Source organism: Salmo salar, chromosome ssa10 (genome assembly GCF_905237065.1).
Source record: "Salmo salar chromosome ssa10, Ssal_v3.1, whole genome shotgun sequence".
Taxonomy (NCBI): domain Eukaryota; kingdom Metazoa; phylum Chordata; class Actinopteri; order Salmoniformes; family Salmonidae; genus Salmo; species Salmo salar.
In genome coordinates, this window is record NC_059451.1 from 18,372,235 (window position 1) to 18,388,503 (window position 16,269).

General features: G+C 43.4%; 1 protein-coding gene across 7 annotated transcripts; it reads right to left on the reverse strand.

Moving 5' to 3' along the window:
- Positions 1-1,917: 1,917 nt before the first annotated feature.
- LOC106613679 (caytaxin) lies at positions 1,918-16,269 on the reverse strand. 7 transcript variants are annotated; one of them, XM_014216189.2, is made up of 15 exons: positions 15,993-16,269; positions 14,794-15,824; positions 12,901-13,000; positions 11,151-11,227; positions 10,743-10,801; positions 10,261-10,512; positions 8,283-8,456; positions 7,945-8,047; positions 7,546-7,677; positions 7,180-7,266; positions 6,700-6,798; positions 6,370-6,405; positions 6,158-6,220; positions 4,693-4,762; positions 1,918-4,135 (listed from the first exon to the last, which is right to left on the reverse strand). In XM_014216189.2, the coding sequence occupies exons 5-14, from the start codon at positions 10,777-10,779 to the stop codon at positions 4,729-4,731; spliced, it is 1,017 nt and encodes a 338-aa protein (XP_014071664.1). In that variant the 5' UTR covers positions 10,780-10,801; positions 11,151-11,227; positions 12,901-13,000; positions 14,794-15,824; positions 15,993-16,269; the 3' UTR covers positions 1,918-4,135; positions 4,693-4,728. The 7 variants fall into 7 exon arrangements, with proteins under 7 accessions (XP_014071664.1, XP_045543404.1, XP_045543403.1 ...); XM_045687448.1 differs by lacking the exon at positions 11,151-11,227 and having other exon boundaries at positions 10,261-10,482; XM_045687447.1 differs by lacking the exon at positions 11,151-11,227.

The window sequence follows — 16,269 nt, forward strand, 5'->3', positions numbered from 1 at the left end:
AAGTGCCCGACAAGGTCAAGTTAGGAAGTGTAAGTTATCCCGTGAGAGCTTTTGTTTTCCGAAAATACTATGGTGTTTTAGGTGTCAAGTTTATGGGCATGTTACAGCAGCATGTAGGAGGGAGATTCCTAGATGTGATAAGTGTGCAGGAGGGCACGAGATGAAGGAATGTGTAGTAGCGGTGGAGGAAGTTGTGTGTGTTAGCTGTGGGGGTGATCACGGGACGGGAGATCGGAGGTGTCCGGTAAGAGAAAGGCATGTAGAGTTAGAGTAGTACACAGAGTGTTGTATGCCCAAGCGTGAAGAGAGTGGTTGAGGAAGATGGGTACAGGGTGAGGGATACTGAGAGGATTCCTGTGGATAGGCAGAGACCAAGAGGGAGTGATGAGAAGAATATCTGCTTGAGTAAGGTGGGATTTTTAGCATTCGTATCCATGGTCGTCAATTTGACTGCAGAAATGGATCAGAAGTCACAGAAAATAGAGGTTGTGGTGGCAGCGGCAGAGAAGTACTTGGGATTGCAAGGATGTACTGCAGAACAGTTTGGTCGTTGGTCTGGAGTAGGATTACATAGGGTTAAATAGTGGAATGGGGTGGTGTTTTTTAGACAGGGTTAATAGTTGGCAGGGTAATTTTCCTTTTTCCCAGTTTTGTATTACCGTATCAATAATTTAATGTAGGTAGGCAGTGAATGGCCTCACACACCAGTACAGTAGGCGGCGGTGTGTGCCCCTAAAAATTGGATGCAATCCGCCAAACCAAATCCTGAAGAAGAGGAGGAGAGACTGGAGCCTTGTGAGTCACTCTGTTGTGCAGCACACACCAGGTGATCTAGTTACAGCATGGAATTCCAACTAAATGTTTTCCAGTTAGATATCGTATAACTATGAACTGTCTAAAATATGCTAAATGCTCTGCAGTTGTGCATTTGCTTTGCTAACTTAGTATCTAGTTATCTAGATAAGTGGTTCGTTTATTGCAGTCAAGCTCCTTTTGGTAACATAATCCCCTGCTGGATCAAGAGCCTTGCTGTCTAATATTTGGTTTGTGCATGCAGCATTTTTTGTTGTTACTTGTATAACTTTATGAGCTGGGATGTCTGTCCTGCAAATAGTTTATCTCGAAGACTGTATAACATGTTAGCGTGCATTCATGATCATTTAGGTAGCATTCACTATGGCATTTGACATGTACTTGTTAGCATTGCTAACCTTCGGATTGAAAACAGCGCCACTTGTGTTCAGTGCCGATATTACTGAATATCTCAGAATGGCACAAATTTATTGTCACGTGCACAAGTACAGTGAAATGCCTTTCTTGCTCTTTCCCAAGAATGCTGTAATCTGTATGAACAAGGTCGGTATGAAAGTATGACAATCTGGGTACCGCCCAAGCCTACTTAAAAATGTATTTGAAAGTAACTGAAATACCCTCAATAGTATTTGAAACCACGTCTGTTGTCTTGTCTCATTTCCTGAAGGCCATTCTCGATTTAGATCCTATGTGTGACTGACCAGTGACCAGCGCTGCCTCTGTCACTAATACAGCTGAGCTGATGTAACTGTCAGTTATTTTAACAGAGCTGGGGGGCTCGTGATACGCGTCAGAGTGTACATGGACGTGTGTATCATGACTGTGTATTAATAGCTTCCTCTGAACCAGAACAAGCACCTTTTAGGGACGTCCGGCGTTGCTTTGAGTCAACTCAGTGAACACCTGGACACCCTTACTTCTATGGTAAGGCAAATGTCCTGTCCTTTTCTCAACCAATCAGGTTTGATTCAAGTGAAAGCTTGAATCTATCTGTACATTCTGAATGTCTGAAAGATATAAATGTATTTCTGAATGATATATCGTGGATTAATTGACAGCAATGGGTAAATTTAGAAATGGAAGAATACAGGCCTCAGAGAGAGATTGTTGGGTGGAACAGTTTATTTATTTGTATTTACATGGAAGAATGTACATCACAATCTAAAGGACATCCAAACTACATAGCTACATATCCCAACCCCATTTTAAGCTTTGCACTTTTGAAAAATAAGCTACATACAGTATTCCAGCCGACAAATTGCCCACTGATCTCTTCCAAATCTTCCAGTGTAATAACATATTGTGCTTTTAAAGACTGAAAATATGATTGAAAGACATTTTTGGACACTCAGTGGTTGCTTTCCATGTAGAACCTTTTACCAAAACAAAATACACTAGTGTCAACAAAATCAGTTTACTAGCAATTTGGGAAAAAATCCCAGTAGTCAATTTAGAATTGTACATTCCATATCATAGTTTTCTGTGTAGAATTTGGTGAAAAGAAGGAGAGGCACTCAGAAGAGCTGACATCCTTTAGAAAACAGCACTCTCTCTCCAGCAGCTTTGGGAGACTGCAGAAGAACTCCTGCAATTCTGTGCCACGTTTAAGCCTATCTTTTGACGGGATAGGTATTTCTCTACCAGAAATCAAAGGCAAATTAATCTGTCCAATGTTCTAACGCAACACTCCAATTATGTGTATACAAATGTTTGGAAGCCATTTTCTTACTTTGTCCATTGAATATCAATCACCTCTAGTCCCATCGCCATCCACAAACCTGTCCACAGAAAATGACTTCTGTTATGTTTTAGATTTATCAAGGTATCATTTGAAGTTGGATGGCACTTCAGAAAGAGACATTTTTGATTATCATACTTGTCTAGACGGGTTGACATACAAATACAATGCATGATATTGATTGTACTACAGTATACTTGTACAAAAATTAGAAGAGCACACAAAAATCCATCTTGAGTTACATATTAGGAAGGCAACCTGTCCCCAAATATACACATATAGATGTTATGCTCACAATTTAATGACAATCAAATTCTATAGTGCAAAACAACACCTAAAATACATGTATGTATGTAATTCTTACAAAAATAAAAACTCTTAACACTTCCTCCCCTCTACCACCCGGTAGGTAAGTATCCAATAGAAGATTGACCATTAGGCGACTGGTCCATAATCCAATAGGACATCTGAAGGTACATTACATGCTGACAACATGTTGGCATGCTTTGACTGCACCCACAACACAGCATGATACAGAAATGATATCATTAAGTCACAACATCAATGACTGAAAAAATGAAATGAAATGCAGTCCTCGTGACATTACAGTCAAACCAGCACATTTCTTGTTCTTACTTTCAGTGGGCCCCCATATTCATGTACAGACAAGAATCCTGAGGCACATCAGAATGTAAGGTACATGGGTTGGTAAGTTGGGCACTGAATGATCCCCGGACCAATCTGGGTATATGAAACATGATGACATCCAAATTATTAATGCAACACAGTTGATTAAAAATAAAACCTGTACTCGGACAAATTATGAGGCCAAAATGAAGCAAAGGTGAAGGCATCCGATGTCTCGCAAAGCATTCCAGTCTACATCTAAATGTTCAAGGGCTAGCATAGCGCTAATGGGTGAAATGATGCCACAGCACACCAATGCTGAGCACTAAGGGGCATTGCCTGACTCTCTGTTCCTCCTCCCCTCTTCTTCTCTAAGGCATATCTTCCTCTCAGAAACTAGGCCTGGCAGAGCCCTCAGTGCAGCTCCTAGGACACACCATCCAACACGGTCTGTATACAGTACTTAATACATACTCAAGTCTAGTCTACCATTGTCCCTGCAAGAGCCTCCAACACAAAACTGTAAAAGGTCTGGTTACCTGCCTGCCACTGACACCTTACACCATTTATGTCCGGTGGAACATTTTCTACAATATTCATGTTAGTTTTTCTTACATCTTGACTTAGGCAAAAGTGTCATCTATATTTGATAATGGATACAAAACTCATGGTGGTGACTGGGGGCTGCATTTAAAAGTAACTACTTTCAGCGGTCGTAAAATGATGTAACATGGAGTTGTACAGTCCCCAGAACAGACAATTCCTTGGAATGTCCTGATGGAATCAGTTGGCAACCTAAGAACCGCTGAGGAGTGTGTGCGCATGTTGAGGAGTTTAATATCTTGATGGAAAAATCTTCAGCTTGATATTTACAGATTAGGAAGTATTCTTAGACTGGTTGGACTTCATGTTTCTTCTTATAAACACAGTTTTCATGCTCCAAACTTCTTTCAACAACTGCACAGATGATAGAAGACACTGTCATTAAGAAGTACGGTAATGATATAAAAACCTGCACAAGAATACACTTTTCAAAACAGCAGACCAGATTCACAGAGCAGTTCATTTAATACAGCTGACCTTATTGTAAAATGAGTGAGGCTGCGACATGCCTGACCTCTTGACCCCTGAAAGTCCCTTGATGACACAGTAAGACACACACACATTCCTGACACGCTCACCCATTAGGCCTGGGTCAGCTGCACTTGACCGGGCATTCCTCTACAATAGCACTGAGGACTGGCTGGTTCTGATTCTTAAATGGCTGAGCAGGTGGACATTACGTAACAGTAGACGTTCAAATGGTGCTGGGTGTTTCAACATCTGTTTAAGTGGTTAAATGGCCTGACCACAGAATGATATCTTAGAACTCATTTAATAGGATCTCTATGGGCCTGACTCCTGCCACAGGCTGCCAGTGGATACCGTATGATCAAATGTACATTGTTATTTATGAGTGCAGTGTCCCCTTGTAGTCAGTGTGAGAAGAGCATTAGTGTTGTGTCCTTCCTTACCATGGTATGATATGAATAAAGAGGAGGAGGTCCCTTTCAGATTCCTTGCCCTGTGATCATTGACTTGGGCCTGCAAATGACATGAGTATGAATAAATACATGTCTCTGTGACTTTGTTTCCTGCTATACTGCTGTTGAGAGGTAATAGTGCTTGACCATGGCCATGTTGACTGCTGCTTGGTCTATACCAGGTACACTACATGACCAAAAGTATGTGGACACCTGCTCGTCGAAAGTCTCATTCCAAAATCATGGGCATTCATATGGTGTTGGTCCTCCCTTTTCTGCTATAACAGCCTCCACTCTTCTGGGAAAGCTTTCCACTAGATGTTGGAACATTGCTGCGGGGACTTCCATTCAGCCACAAGCGCATTAGTGAGGTCGGGCACTGATGTTGGGCGATTAGGCCGGGCTCGCAGTCGGTGTTCCAATTCATCCCAAAGGTGTTCAATGGGGTTGAGGTTAGGGCTCTGGGCAGGCCAGTCAAGTTCTTCCACACAATCTCGACAAACAATTTCTGTATGGATCTCGCTTTGTGCACGGGGGCATTGTCATACTTAAACAGGAAAGGGCCTTCCCCAAACTGTTGCCACAAAGTTGGAAGCACAGAATCGTCTAGAATGTCATTGTATGCTGTAGCGTTAAGATTTCCCTTCACTGGAACTAAGGGGCCTAGCACGAACCATGAAAAACAGCCTCAGACCATTATTCTTCCCCCTCCAAACTTTACAGTTGGCACTATGCCTCCGTGCAGGTAGCTTTCGTCTGTCGGACTGCCAGATGGTGAAGCGTGATTCATCACTCCAGAGAACGCGTTTCCACTGCTCCAGAGTCCAATGGCGGCGAGCTTTACACCACTCCAGCAGACGCTTGGCATTGCACATGGTGATCTTAGGCTAGTGTGCGCCTGCTCGGTCATGGAAACCCATTTCATGAAGCTCCCGACAAACAGTTATTGTGTTGACGTTGCTTCCAGAGGCAGTTCGGAACTCGGTAGTGAGTGTTGCAACCGAGGACAGATGATTTTTACACGCTACACGCTTCAGCACTCGCCGTTCCCATTCTGTGAGCTTGTGTGGCCTACTACTTCGCGGCTGAGCCGTTGTTGCTCCTAGACGTTTCCCCTTCACAATAACAGCACGTAGTTGAACGGGGCAGCTCTAGCAGGGCAGAAATTTGATGAACTGACTTGTTGGAAAGGTGTCGTCCCATGACAGTGCCACGTTGAAAGTCACTGAGCTCTTCGGTAAGGCCATTATACTGCCAATGTTTGTCTATGGAGATTGCATGGCTGTGTGCTTGATTTTATACACCTGTCAGCAACACCTGTAGCCAAATCCACTCATTTGAAGGGGTGTCCACATACTTTTGTATATATAGTGTATCTCCAACCCTGGTCCTGGAGAGCTTTAAGATATCCGGCTATCATACACAGGCCGTTATAGTGTAACTGTCTACTCCCTACCTCTCTGCCGTGGCTGAAGAAGACGCGTGTGGGTTTGGCTGCTCCTGCTGTTCCTGCTCCATCCTGTACAGGCAGAGGGAGACAACACTTGTATAAAAGCTTGATGAATGAATTGACTGAGGATACAGCATGGATCACCCCTGATTGAGTATGAGCATGGCATGTATGCCTGGTTAATTCGATCTAAAAATAAAGATGTAAATGTGTTTTACCTTTCTTTCCGAGCTTTGATCCTCTCCTCCTCAAATCTGTAAAAAGAAAAGATTAAGATCCCTTTTCTGATCCAAGTCCTTTTCCAAGAGTGTAATACATATACTATCTTACATGTATTTTTTGGGCTGACAAACAAAATTAACATAAATTTCCATATGATTTATTTACTGCCTCACAGTCTCTGCCAGGCATCCATGTCTATTCACGGAGGGGGAAATTATTAGCTTGCAAGTTTACATAATTTATTAGTCTGCAAATCACTGCAAGTCAGTGAATGATGGTGGGAGTCTTCAGCTTAGTTACTCCCCATAGTGGTTGATGATACTTACTGCACCACACACTCAGGGACCTGCACATGTTCCATGGGGACTATCTCTGCCAGCTCATCCAGACTATGCACATACTGGATCTTATTCATAAACTTCACACTGCAAATAACAACAGGATAAAAACAACAACCAGTTATATTGGTGTTATGTGGACAACTATTAGTTATCCGTCACAGTGGTGATATGTAGCATAACTGTATTATAAAAAAACTTTTGTATCATTTCAGCCAGAAGTTTTGAAAGTGCTGCTAATGAGCCACAAGTGGTCCCAGTTTTGTGTGTACTACGTCATCAAATTGTGTACTACATCATCCATTTCGTATGATATGTTACGTCATGCAAAATATTAAAATTAAATATATTTAAAAAAAAATGCGATTCATATATGTTACGAATCCAATTCATACTATATGTTACAAATGTGTTATGTTTTAGATCCTGGAGTACCACTTTAACATGATGTTGTTGTTCTGTGGTCACCTGATAAAAGGCCTAGATATGGCCAACACAGTGCGGATGAACCAGGTGGGGTGGGCGATGACCAGAGACTTCAGGTTCTTCCTCAGCCTTCAGGGACAACAGAAATAAATTGTTGAAATAAGGCAATACATGCATACATTCATCTCCTGGTGCTGGAAGACTCTATCAAGCAGCCTACTGTAGTATGAGTCAAGCCTCACTTCCCATTGACTGCCAGTAGCAGTGACAAGCTCAATTACTCCCCATTAGTTTCTCCTGAGAGTAAGTCAACATTTGTGTTATGCACATCCATCCTATGCTGACAGTATGAATGATTGCATTCTCCATGCTGTCATGCAGTTTTGTATACGATATAAATAGTCTTACCTCCTATCAATCATCTGATAGCATTTCTTCAGCCATCCTATGCCCGGCATCTTGCCCCGCGGTGTGGCTCCATTCATGTAGATGATCAAATAGTCCTCAGCAACCAGCATTTCTAGACTGCTGACCACATACCTGAGATGGCAACGAGGAAGGGCAAAATATGGAGGTTTATTTTCTTCCTGTCGTGGCAAGCACTAAAGAAATCTCGAGTTCCCATTTTCTGGCCGCATAAATCTTCACTACAAAATGATTGCATGATGTATGACATGATCTCTCTGATTTCAATGATAGTATACCAGGCGTGATGACTAAGTTCTAAATATCACTCTGTGGTAGTTGGGCATTTGTGCCTCTTGCCGTAAATCCGTATCTCTGCAATTTGTAAATCCAGTTACTCACAGGAAGAGGTTCTCCATGATGTAGTGGTAATCTGCACAGCTGCTGTCGGGCAGGTAGCAGGCTGAGAACACTATGATGGCATTCAGACCCTCACCATAGTAACCTGCAGACGGAGAGAAGAGCGACAGTTGACATGGCCTGTAAGTTCATCCCGTTGGTGTCAATTACCTGGATGCAGAACAATCAATATACAGACATATACCGACGTGAACTCAGTTTGAGATTGAATGGGCACCATGTTGGCACCAAAAGTTCCAGGACAATTCAATTCTAATTAGTTGAACTATGTATAGAGTGTATCTATGGCTCTGGCTGGATGCTGTTGGTTGGATACTGACCCCCATGGGTGATGACGCGGAGGTATGGCCTGATGATCTGCATGTCGATGCGGTGCTCCTGCTCCCCAATGATCACCGTCCTCCACAGGCGCCCGTTACCCCCCGTCCCATCAGCACCATCCTCCTCTTCTCCGTCACCAGGCCCCGCTTTGGCGTTGGCCACTGGCGTGTCATCTGGATGTACATAGTGAAAAGTTTGAAGGTGTTTATGCTATAATGTGAAGTGGGACTTAAACAAATGTATTTATATTAGTGAGACATAATGGATTTGTTTTATGCCACCCACTTTTGTCTCTTCAATATCTTAGCTGCTGTTCTGTTTAGCTGTAGTCTGATAGCATAGACTTTACTATGCAGCTATTTACACTGAACAAAAATATAAACGCATAAACAATTTCAAAGATTTTACTGAGTCACAGTTCATATCAGAAAATCAGTCAATTGAAATAAATTCATTCGGCCCTAATCTATGGATTTCACATGACTGGAAATATAGATATCCATCTGTTGGTCACAGAGACTGTACCTTAAAAAAAAGTAGGGACGTGTATCTGGTGTGTCAGTATCAGGTGTGACTACCATTTGCCTCATGCAGTGCGACATCTCTTTCGCATAGAGTTGATCAGACTGTGGAATGTTGTCCCACTCCTGTTCAATGGCTGTGCGAAGTTTCTGGATATTGGCGGGTACTGGAACACGCTGTTGTACACGTCCATCCAGAGCATCCCAAACATGCTCAATGGGTGGCAATTCTAGTGAGTATGCAGGCCAAGGAAGAACTGGGACATTTTCAGCTTCCAGGAATTGTATACAGGTCCTTGCGACATGGGGGCGTACATTATCACGCTGAAACATGAGGTGATGGCGGACAGATGAATGGCATGAAGATGGGCCTCAGGATCTTGTCACGGTATCTCTGTGCATTCAAATTGCCATCGATAAAATGCAATTGTGTTTGTTGTCAGTAGCTTATTCCTGCCCATACCATAACCCCACCACCACGGGGCACTCTGTTCACAACGTTGACATCAGCAAACCGCTTGCCCACACAACGCCATACACACTGTCTGCCATCTGCCTGGTACAGTTGAAACCGGGATTCATCCGTGAAGAGCACACTTCTCCAATGTGCCAGTGGCCATCGAAAGTGAGCATTTGGCCACTGAAGTCGGTTACGACGCCAAACTGCAGTCAGGTCAAGACCCTGGTGAGGATGACGAGCACACAGGTGAGCTTACCTGAGACGGTTTCTAACAGTTTGTGCAAACCCACAGTTTCATCAGCTGTCCGGGTAGCTGGTCTCAGATGATCCCGCAGGTAAAGAAGCCGGGTGTGGAGGTACTGGGCTGGCGTGGTTACACGTGGTCTGCGGTTGTGAGGCCGGTTGGACGTACTGCCAAATTCTCTAAAACAACGTTGGCGGTGGCTTATTGTAGAGAAATTAATATTAAATTATCTGGCAACAGCTCTGGTGAACATTCCTGCAGTCAGTATGCCAATTACACACCCTCAAAACTTGAGACATCTGTGGAATTGTGTTGTGTGACAAAACTGCACATTTTAGAGTGGCCTTTTATTGTCCCCAGCACAAGGTGCACCTGTGTAGTGATCATGCTGTTTAATCTGCTTCTTGATATGCCACACCTGTCAGGTGGATGGATTATCTTGTCAAAGGAGAAATCCTCACTAACAGCGATGTAAACAAATTTGTGCACAACATTTTTTTTTAAATAAGCTTTTTGTGTGAATAGAATATTCCTGGGATCTTTTATTTCAGCTCATGAAACATGTGACCAACACTTTACATGTTGCGTTTATATTTTTGTTCAATATATCGAGCCTGAGTGGGTGCCAGACCGTGTCTGCGCTAGCTACATCTTGCCAAACAACAAGTTGTCTAAAGCACACAGACTGGCACCCATGCTACCAGGCTGGCACCAGGGCTTCCATTATTCCACTCTGCATGAGCTCTACCTACCTTCCCACTCCAGCTCGTTGCCGTTGGTGATGAACTCCAGGGAGTCGTTGTCGTCGGGGGTCTCGATGTCGTCCACATTGATGTCCAGGTCGTCGGGCGTATCCAAGAAGTCGTCAGACAGCAGGGAACCCTCGCTGTGGTCCAGGGACAAGTTCATGTCTGGGGCCACTAATGTACGCCGCTTACGATGAGTGGACCCTCCTCCACTTCCGCCTCCTCCAACTGCATTAACATTCAGAGAGTTGGGGGGAGCTGTGACAGAGCAGGTGAGACTTATTAGCTACTAATAGTGTACACACATGACATCCAGTTGAATTCACAGGTGCAGGGTCCAGGAAGTAGCATGTGAGATGGGGCTCATTGTTAGAAAGTAATATATTAAGTTAAAGTGACTTATAGTATATCAACTGAGTTAACTTTACCAACACCAAAAACATCTATCAAATGCCAGACAGGTGAGGTGTTATTTCAATTATACTTACAGGCTCGGTCATTGGTGAGACCACAGGAAGACTCCATGTCACCGTCCTCAGGAAGTGGTCTGAAAATCAACACAGAGAGCCCATCATTCTGTCAGGGCCACAGCCACACACAATAGCACGACATGAGCAAACACTAAAGCCAGCCAGCCTGACTCAAATAAACCAAACTACAAATAGACCTGGAAGCACACTAGTACATCACCACATCATGGCAGCTGGTGCAAAATTAACACATGCCAGCGATCATGTCAGTGGGGTTGTCAGTGATCTGGCTCAGCACCACAAAGGGAGCACAGAGAGAGGAGGCTGGGTGGTAATTAGCATCTCCCCAGGGAGCTCTTTAGATTATAGACCTGCCACGGTGTGCAATGTGGGGAGGGAGGTAGAGGCGGAGGTATGTCAACAAACCTTATTCACTGTACAGGGGAGGCAGACACACCGTTAGGTTACCCCTTAACACGTGGTGTAATTTCCCTTGTCACTTCCTGTAACGTGAAACAAGGAGGAGGACATGGAGGAGGTGGAGAATGAAGGGTATAATACAGGGGGGGAAATGTCAACAACAACCAAATACCAAGAGGCACTGGGGAAATATAAAGTATTCAGCTCCACTGTGCTCCACTGCTGCGTAATAATAAACCATCCTTTCAACCTAACATCCCAGGGAGGACAGAGAGTCTATAACAGTGTTGCCAAATCAACATGACTGGCAATAACAAATGACAAGGGCATCCGTTACACTGCATGGTGTCCGATCTCGCATCTCTGAGGCGTCCCACTGCTATAACCACTGGCAAGCTTCCATTGTTCAAATAACCAGTTTCCTGCAATAATGACACCATGAAGAAGAAATGAAATAGGAATTATGTCTAACAAAGGGTATGATAATCCAAAATGTCAAGCAGTCAGGCCATATTCTTCTATATGATGATGAGGGCTAAGATATCAAATCATAAGAGGTCCTGCTTACCTTATCAAAAATTAGGATGGATTCAAAGACGGTCCAGGCAACTATTTGATTTTACAGCACAGGATCCTAGAATATTATGCATGCCCTTTTCTCAGTCGATCATAGGGAGCCTCAGGCACATCATCATTCAGAGCCTAGTGATACATATACTTATTTTCTCTTCCTCCTTTTCCTTAAAGCTGATCTGCCACCATTTTCCTGGTGATGCTGTGTTGTTGACTGGTTGCTGCGTCACATGACGTTACCCACTACCATTTAAGGAGAGAGCTGCACCTGCTCCCTGCCTCCGCTCCCTCAGATGGCGAGAGACAGGAGGATGCTCCTTGCTGTCAGAATGCTCTCTCTTCGCCTTTCTTTTTCACACTCCTTTAATTTCCTACGGAGCAATTATCTGATCTCCCTGCGTCTCGCAATGACAATAAAGGGGAATGTCATGCTTAAATCCAGTCCTCTTTGTAATTCTTCAGTGCTTGGAGGACAATTATACTTTTTGTTTAAATTCTGTATAGATCCAGTGTTTGTGAATGTTTACGGCACATATTATTGTCATGTGGCTATTGCAATCAACGTCAGAGGTTGATTTCACTAGATGGGGTATCTGCTAGGTATTCCAGGCTATAATTGCACCAGCTGCACGGGGTTAGCTCACTGGGAAATCCTCAAGCAAATTAAACTGGAGCAGATTATAGTCCAACAACAAACATCACTGCGTGCATGAGGTATTGTCATCTACCAGTTGTGATAAAAAAAAAACACACAGAGTAACATTCTAAAGTGTATTACTGTGTGATTATTCTTGCAAGTACAATGTAACAAATAGCCTTCCCTGTAGCTCAGTTGGTAGAGCATGGTGTTTGCAACGCATGGTGTTTGCAACGCCAGGGTTGTGGGTTCGAATCCCACGGGGGGCCACCACAGGAAAAAATACAACTATGAAATGAAATGTATGCATTCACTACTGTAAGTCGCTCTAGATAAGAGCGTCTGCTAAATGACTAAAATGTTTAAAAAAATGTAGTGTAACCTTTGTTGTTACACTGTAGGCTGTATAGTGTACTTACTGATGGATTACTGCTGTCAGTATAATGTTATGGTGAGTTATTACAATACTTTTTTACACAGTATTGGACTCTGCAGGACTGAAGGACCCTTTAAAGTAAAGCATCATCAAAGTCGTCTGACACCCACCTGGGGAAGTCTTCATCCTGCCACTCATCTTTACATTCCATGTTATCCATTCGTAGTGTCGCCTCTGTGGTGCCCATCCCATGGAAGGGAGGGGTGGAGCCTGGGGCACACAGACATAGACAGACCATACATAATTAACCAACCAACAATAATCAATCCCAGATGGGGTGAGTTCCTTCCTGTTACAGTGGAGCGCTTTGAGCATTGGAAATGATATGTAGATCCAATGTATCCCTATCACCATTATCATTGGCATAATCAAATCAGCGGGCTTAAACCAAATCAATCCCATCCTCAGGTATGAAGCTCAAATGGCAATAAGCCCATGTCTTGTGTAACACAGAGAATTCCTCCGTTATAACACAGAGAATGCATTTATACAAGAGGAACAATGGTACGGTTAGTATTTCATTTTATTCATTAGTATTTATCATTTCATTTGAGAAACTGAATCCAGGTCACGAGGTGTTTATCCCCCTGTGTAGCATGTGAGGAGCAGGTGACTGAGGTCCCCTCGCTGCTTCCCTCAAAGTCAGTCACAATTAAGGAATTTCGTAGGTGGAATCCAAGAGGCCAGGAGAAATCAACTCTTAATCCCTCCTCATCAGCTACTAATCCTCAGCGCAGGTGCCACCTTTTTGATGTGTTCAGGTTTATCCTGTCTGACACAAGTTTAAAGAGACAGTTCTACAGCCTATTAATACTGGCTCCAGATATCTCAAGCTGGGTTGACATCATGTTAGTCAGTGCACCGTACTGTAACCACTCACAGTCTGTTTTTCAGGGAAATGTGTAAGTGTGACTTGGGTTTCAGTTTTCGTTACCATCATCGGCTGTGTTGAATAAGAAAGAGACACTAATATTATTAAAAGTCAGATACAACCTCAGTATAAAATATACAGTGTATGGTTAAATATTACCTGTCTGTGGGTGTGGGTAAGTGGCAATACTAACTCTGAGAATTCACCTAACATAAACACAGCAAAATAAATAAGGAGATCAGAACATGATTTGCAAGGCAATGTCCTACACACATCAAAATGTTCACATGATTGTTTCCATCAGGTTGCTGCCCGGCAATACTGTCAGATGCATTGTAAGATGTGTTTTGTAAGGTCAACCTCTATACAGAATGTATACTGTACAGCTACATCACATCCACTCCCAGAGGGTGTAAAGCAGTGTACTGTATCCCAAAGGGCAAAGCAGCATACTATAAGACCCCAGCCCTAACCCACAAGAGAAGCTGCTTGTATTCCATGTCACTTCGATTGAGCATGCAACTGTGAGCCTTATTGTGTGACCAGAATAATTTGCATACCATCCACCCAATAAACGCATAAACCCAACTGTCTGTGCCTAGCGAAGAGATACAGTATCAAAACTATAATTTGTCAAATGAAGAGAGGGCTGGCATGTTATGAATATGTAGGGAAGAAGAAAAACCCACCAGCATGAGAGGTAATGAAAGTAATCAATTGCCTGCATCTTTCATTTTCCAAACACTATGGATTGTTTTGCATCCTATGTGGATCCTAACACTAACTTAATACATTGACAATCCAATGACAGTACTACATTTCTGGAGGGCATACCAATGAAGGCTATATCTGTAGGCAGGAAGGTATGCTGCCAGGCATTGGAGTAAATTATGAAGAATAATAGTAGTGTGGGAGAACTCGACTGTAAGACTTGAATCACATCTGCAAGGAAAATGCAAGAGCTGAATACAATGGAAATCAACAGTCTTTCTTTATCAACTAATCCTATAGATTCGTATCTTATATAAGAGTTAACATATTCATGAGCTACTATACATTTACTACATACACACACACACACTGTATGAGGAGTGTAATAAAGAGTAGAGGAAGAATGCAAAGGCGTACTCACATGGGCAGTAAAAGATCCCTTGAATCACTGCTGTCCGTCCCTCCTTTTGCGTCCTCCCTCCTTATTCACTGATGAAGAGATTGGACAGCTAGGAATTGAAATCCTTCAGACCAGGGTCAATGCATGGGTCTAGTGAGTTGCCCCCCTCGTCGTCCCGTGTCAGGCAGCAGCAGCAGGTGTCTGAAGACAGGGGGTAGCTTTGTTCCCTAACCCCCCCCGGCTCCCTCCACTTCTGTTGGGGAAGGGGAGTGTGAAAGAGACTCTCCCTGAAGACTGAAGTGACAGGCTCCTTTAGAGCTCCACCCTACCCTTTTAATTTGAAGGAATCAGTGCTGTTATCATGATGACTGTTTCTGGTTGTCTATTCTGCCCATGTATTTCTGTCTAGACTCTAAATCTGTTTATGAGAATCTCTCATCTCTCCATCCCATAATAGCTTGTCCATCAGCGCCAATTCCTCTTCAGTAGTTATACTGTACTTTCCTCTCTGCTCATGTTGGTTTAATCCAGTCCATGCTGGGATAACCATCCTGTTCATATCTGCCTGTTTATACTAAAAACACCACCTACATATCAAGTCTCCCTTTGTGTTTTTACTCCATGAACTGCTGTGAATGGTCCTCTATGCCCACTGTTTCCTGGCAACAGCATCTCTCTCTCTCTCCACACGCAACACATCACCACCCACCCCCTACCCATACACAGACACTAACTTATTCAGCCTCCCTTGCTCACTTCAGTTCTCCACCAATCATATCCCCCTTTCATCCACACATTTCTCACCCGCCTGCTTATGCTCCACCCATTCCTGTCCTCCTTTCTCCAGTCTCCCTTTTTCCTGCCCAGCTGCAGGAGTGGACTTCCCCTCTATCGAGCAATCTGCCCTAGACAGCAGTGGCGGTGGCAGGCGGCCATGCAATGCCAGTGGGACACACCAGAAGGCGTATATGTGGCACTTGTCTGACCCATAATACACGCTTCATTTGCCACTGGCTTCATTTTCCACTGGTACGGATGCGTCGGGATGGACTCTGCACAGCGGGAAAAGATTTTAAACAGAATATAAATGTTCAGTAGGCTATACCTAGGCTTATATGGATTTGAACTTAAATTGATACTTTGTAGCTATCGTTTCAAACGACGAAATATCAATTGTGTCAGCACCTCTAGAGTTAAATCAATAGATGTCTCTAACTAACCCAAGATAGTTCATCTCTCTCGTTTACAGTGTGAGCAAACGAAGCATAGTGGGCAGAACAAGCACGAGCTACCTAGCATATATTTTCATATTTCCGGTAGGGAACGCCTACTCTTTAGTGCGCGTGTGCACAAACTCACTCAACCTTGCGTTCATTCTAAACAACGCGACTTTGGCAAACGCGTGAAGTCTATTAAACTTTGTTTACTGTGTTCGTAACATATTCTAGTTTTTGGAACATATATTTTTTGATCCGATGTTTCATCACTGAAAAATGT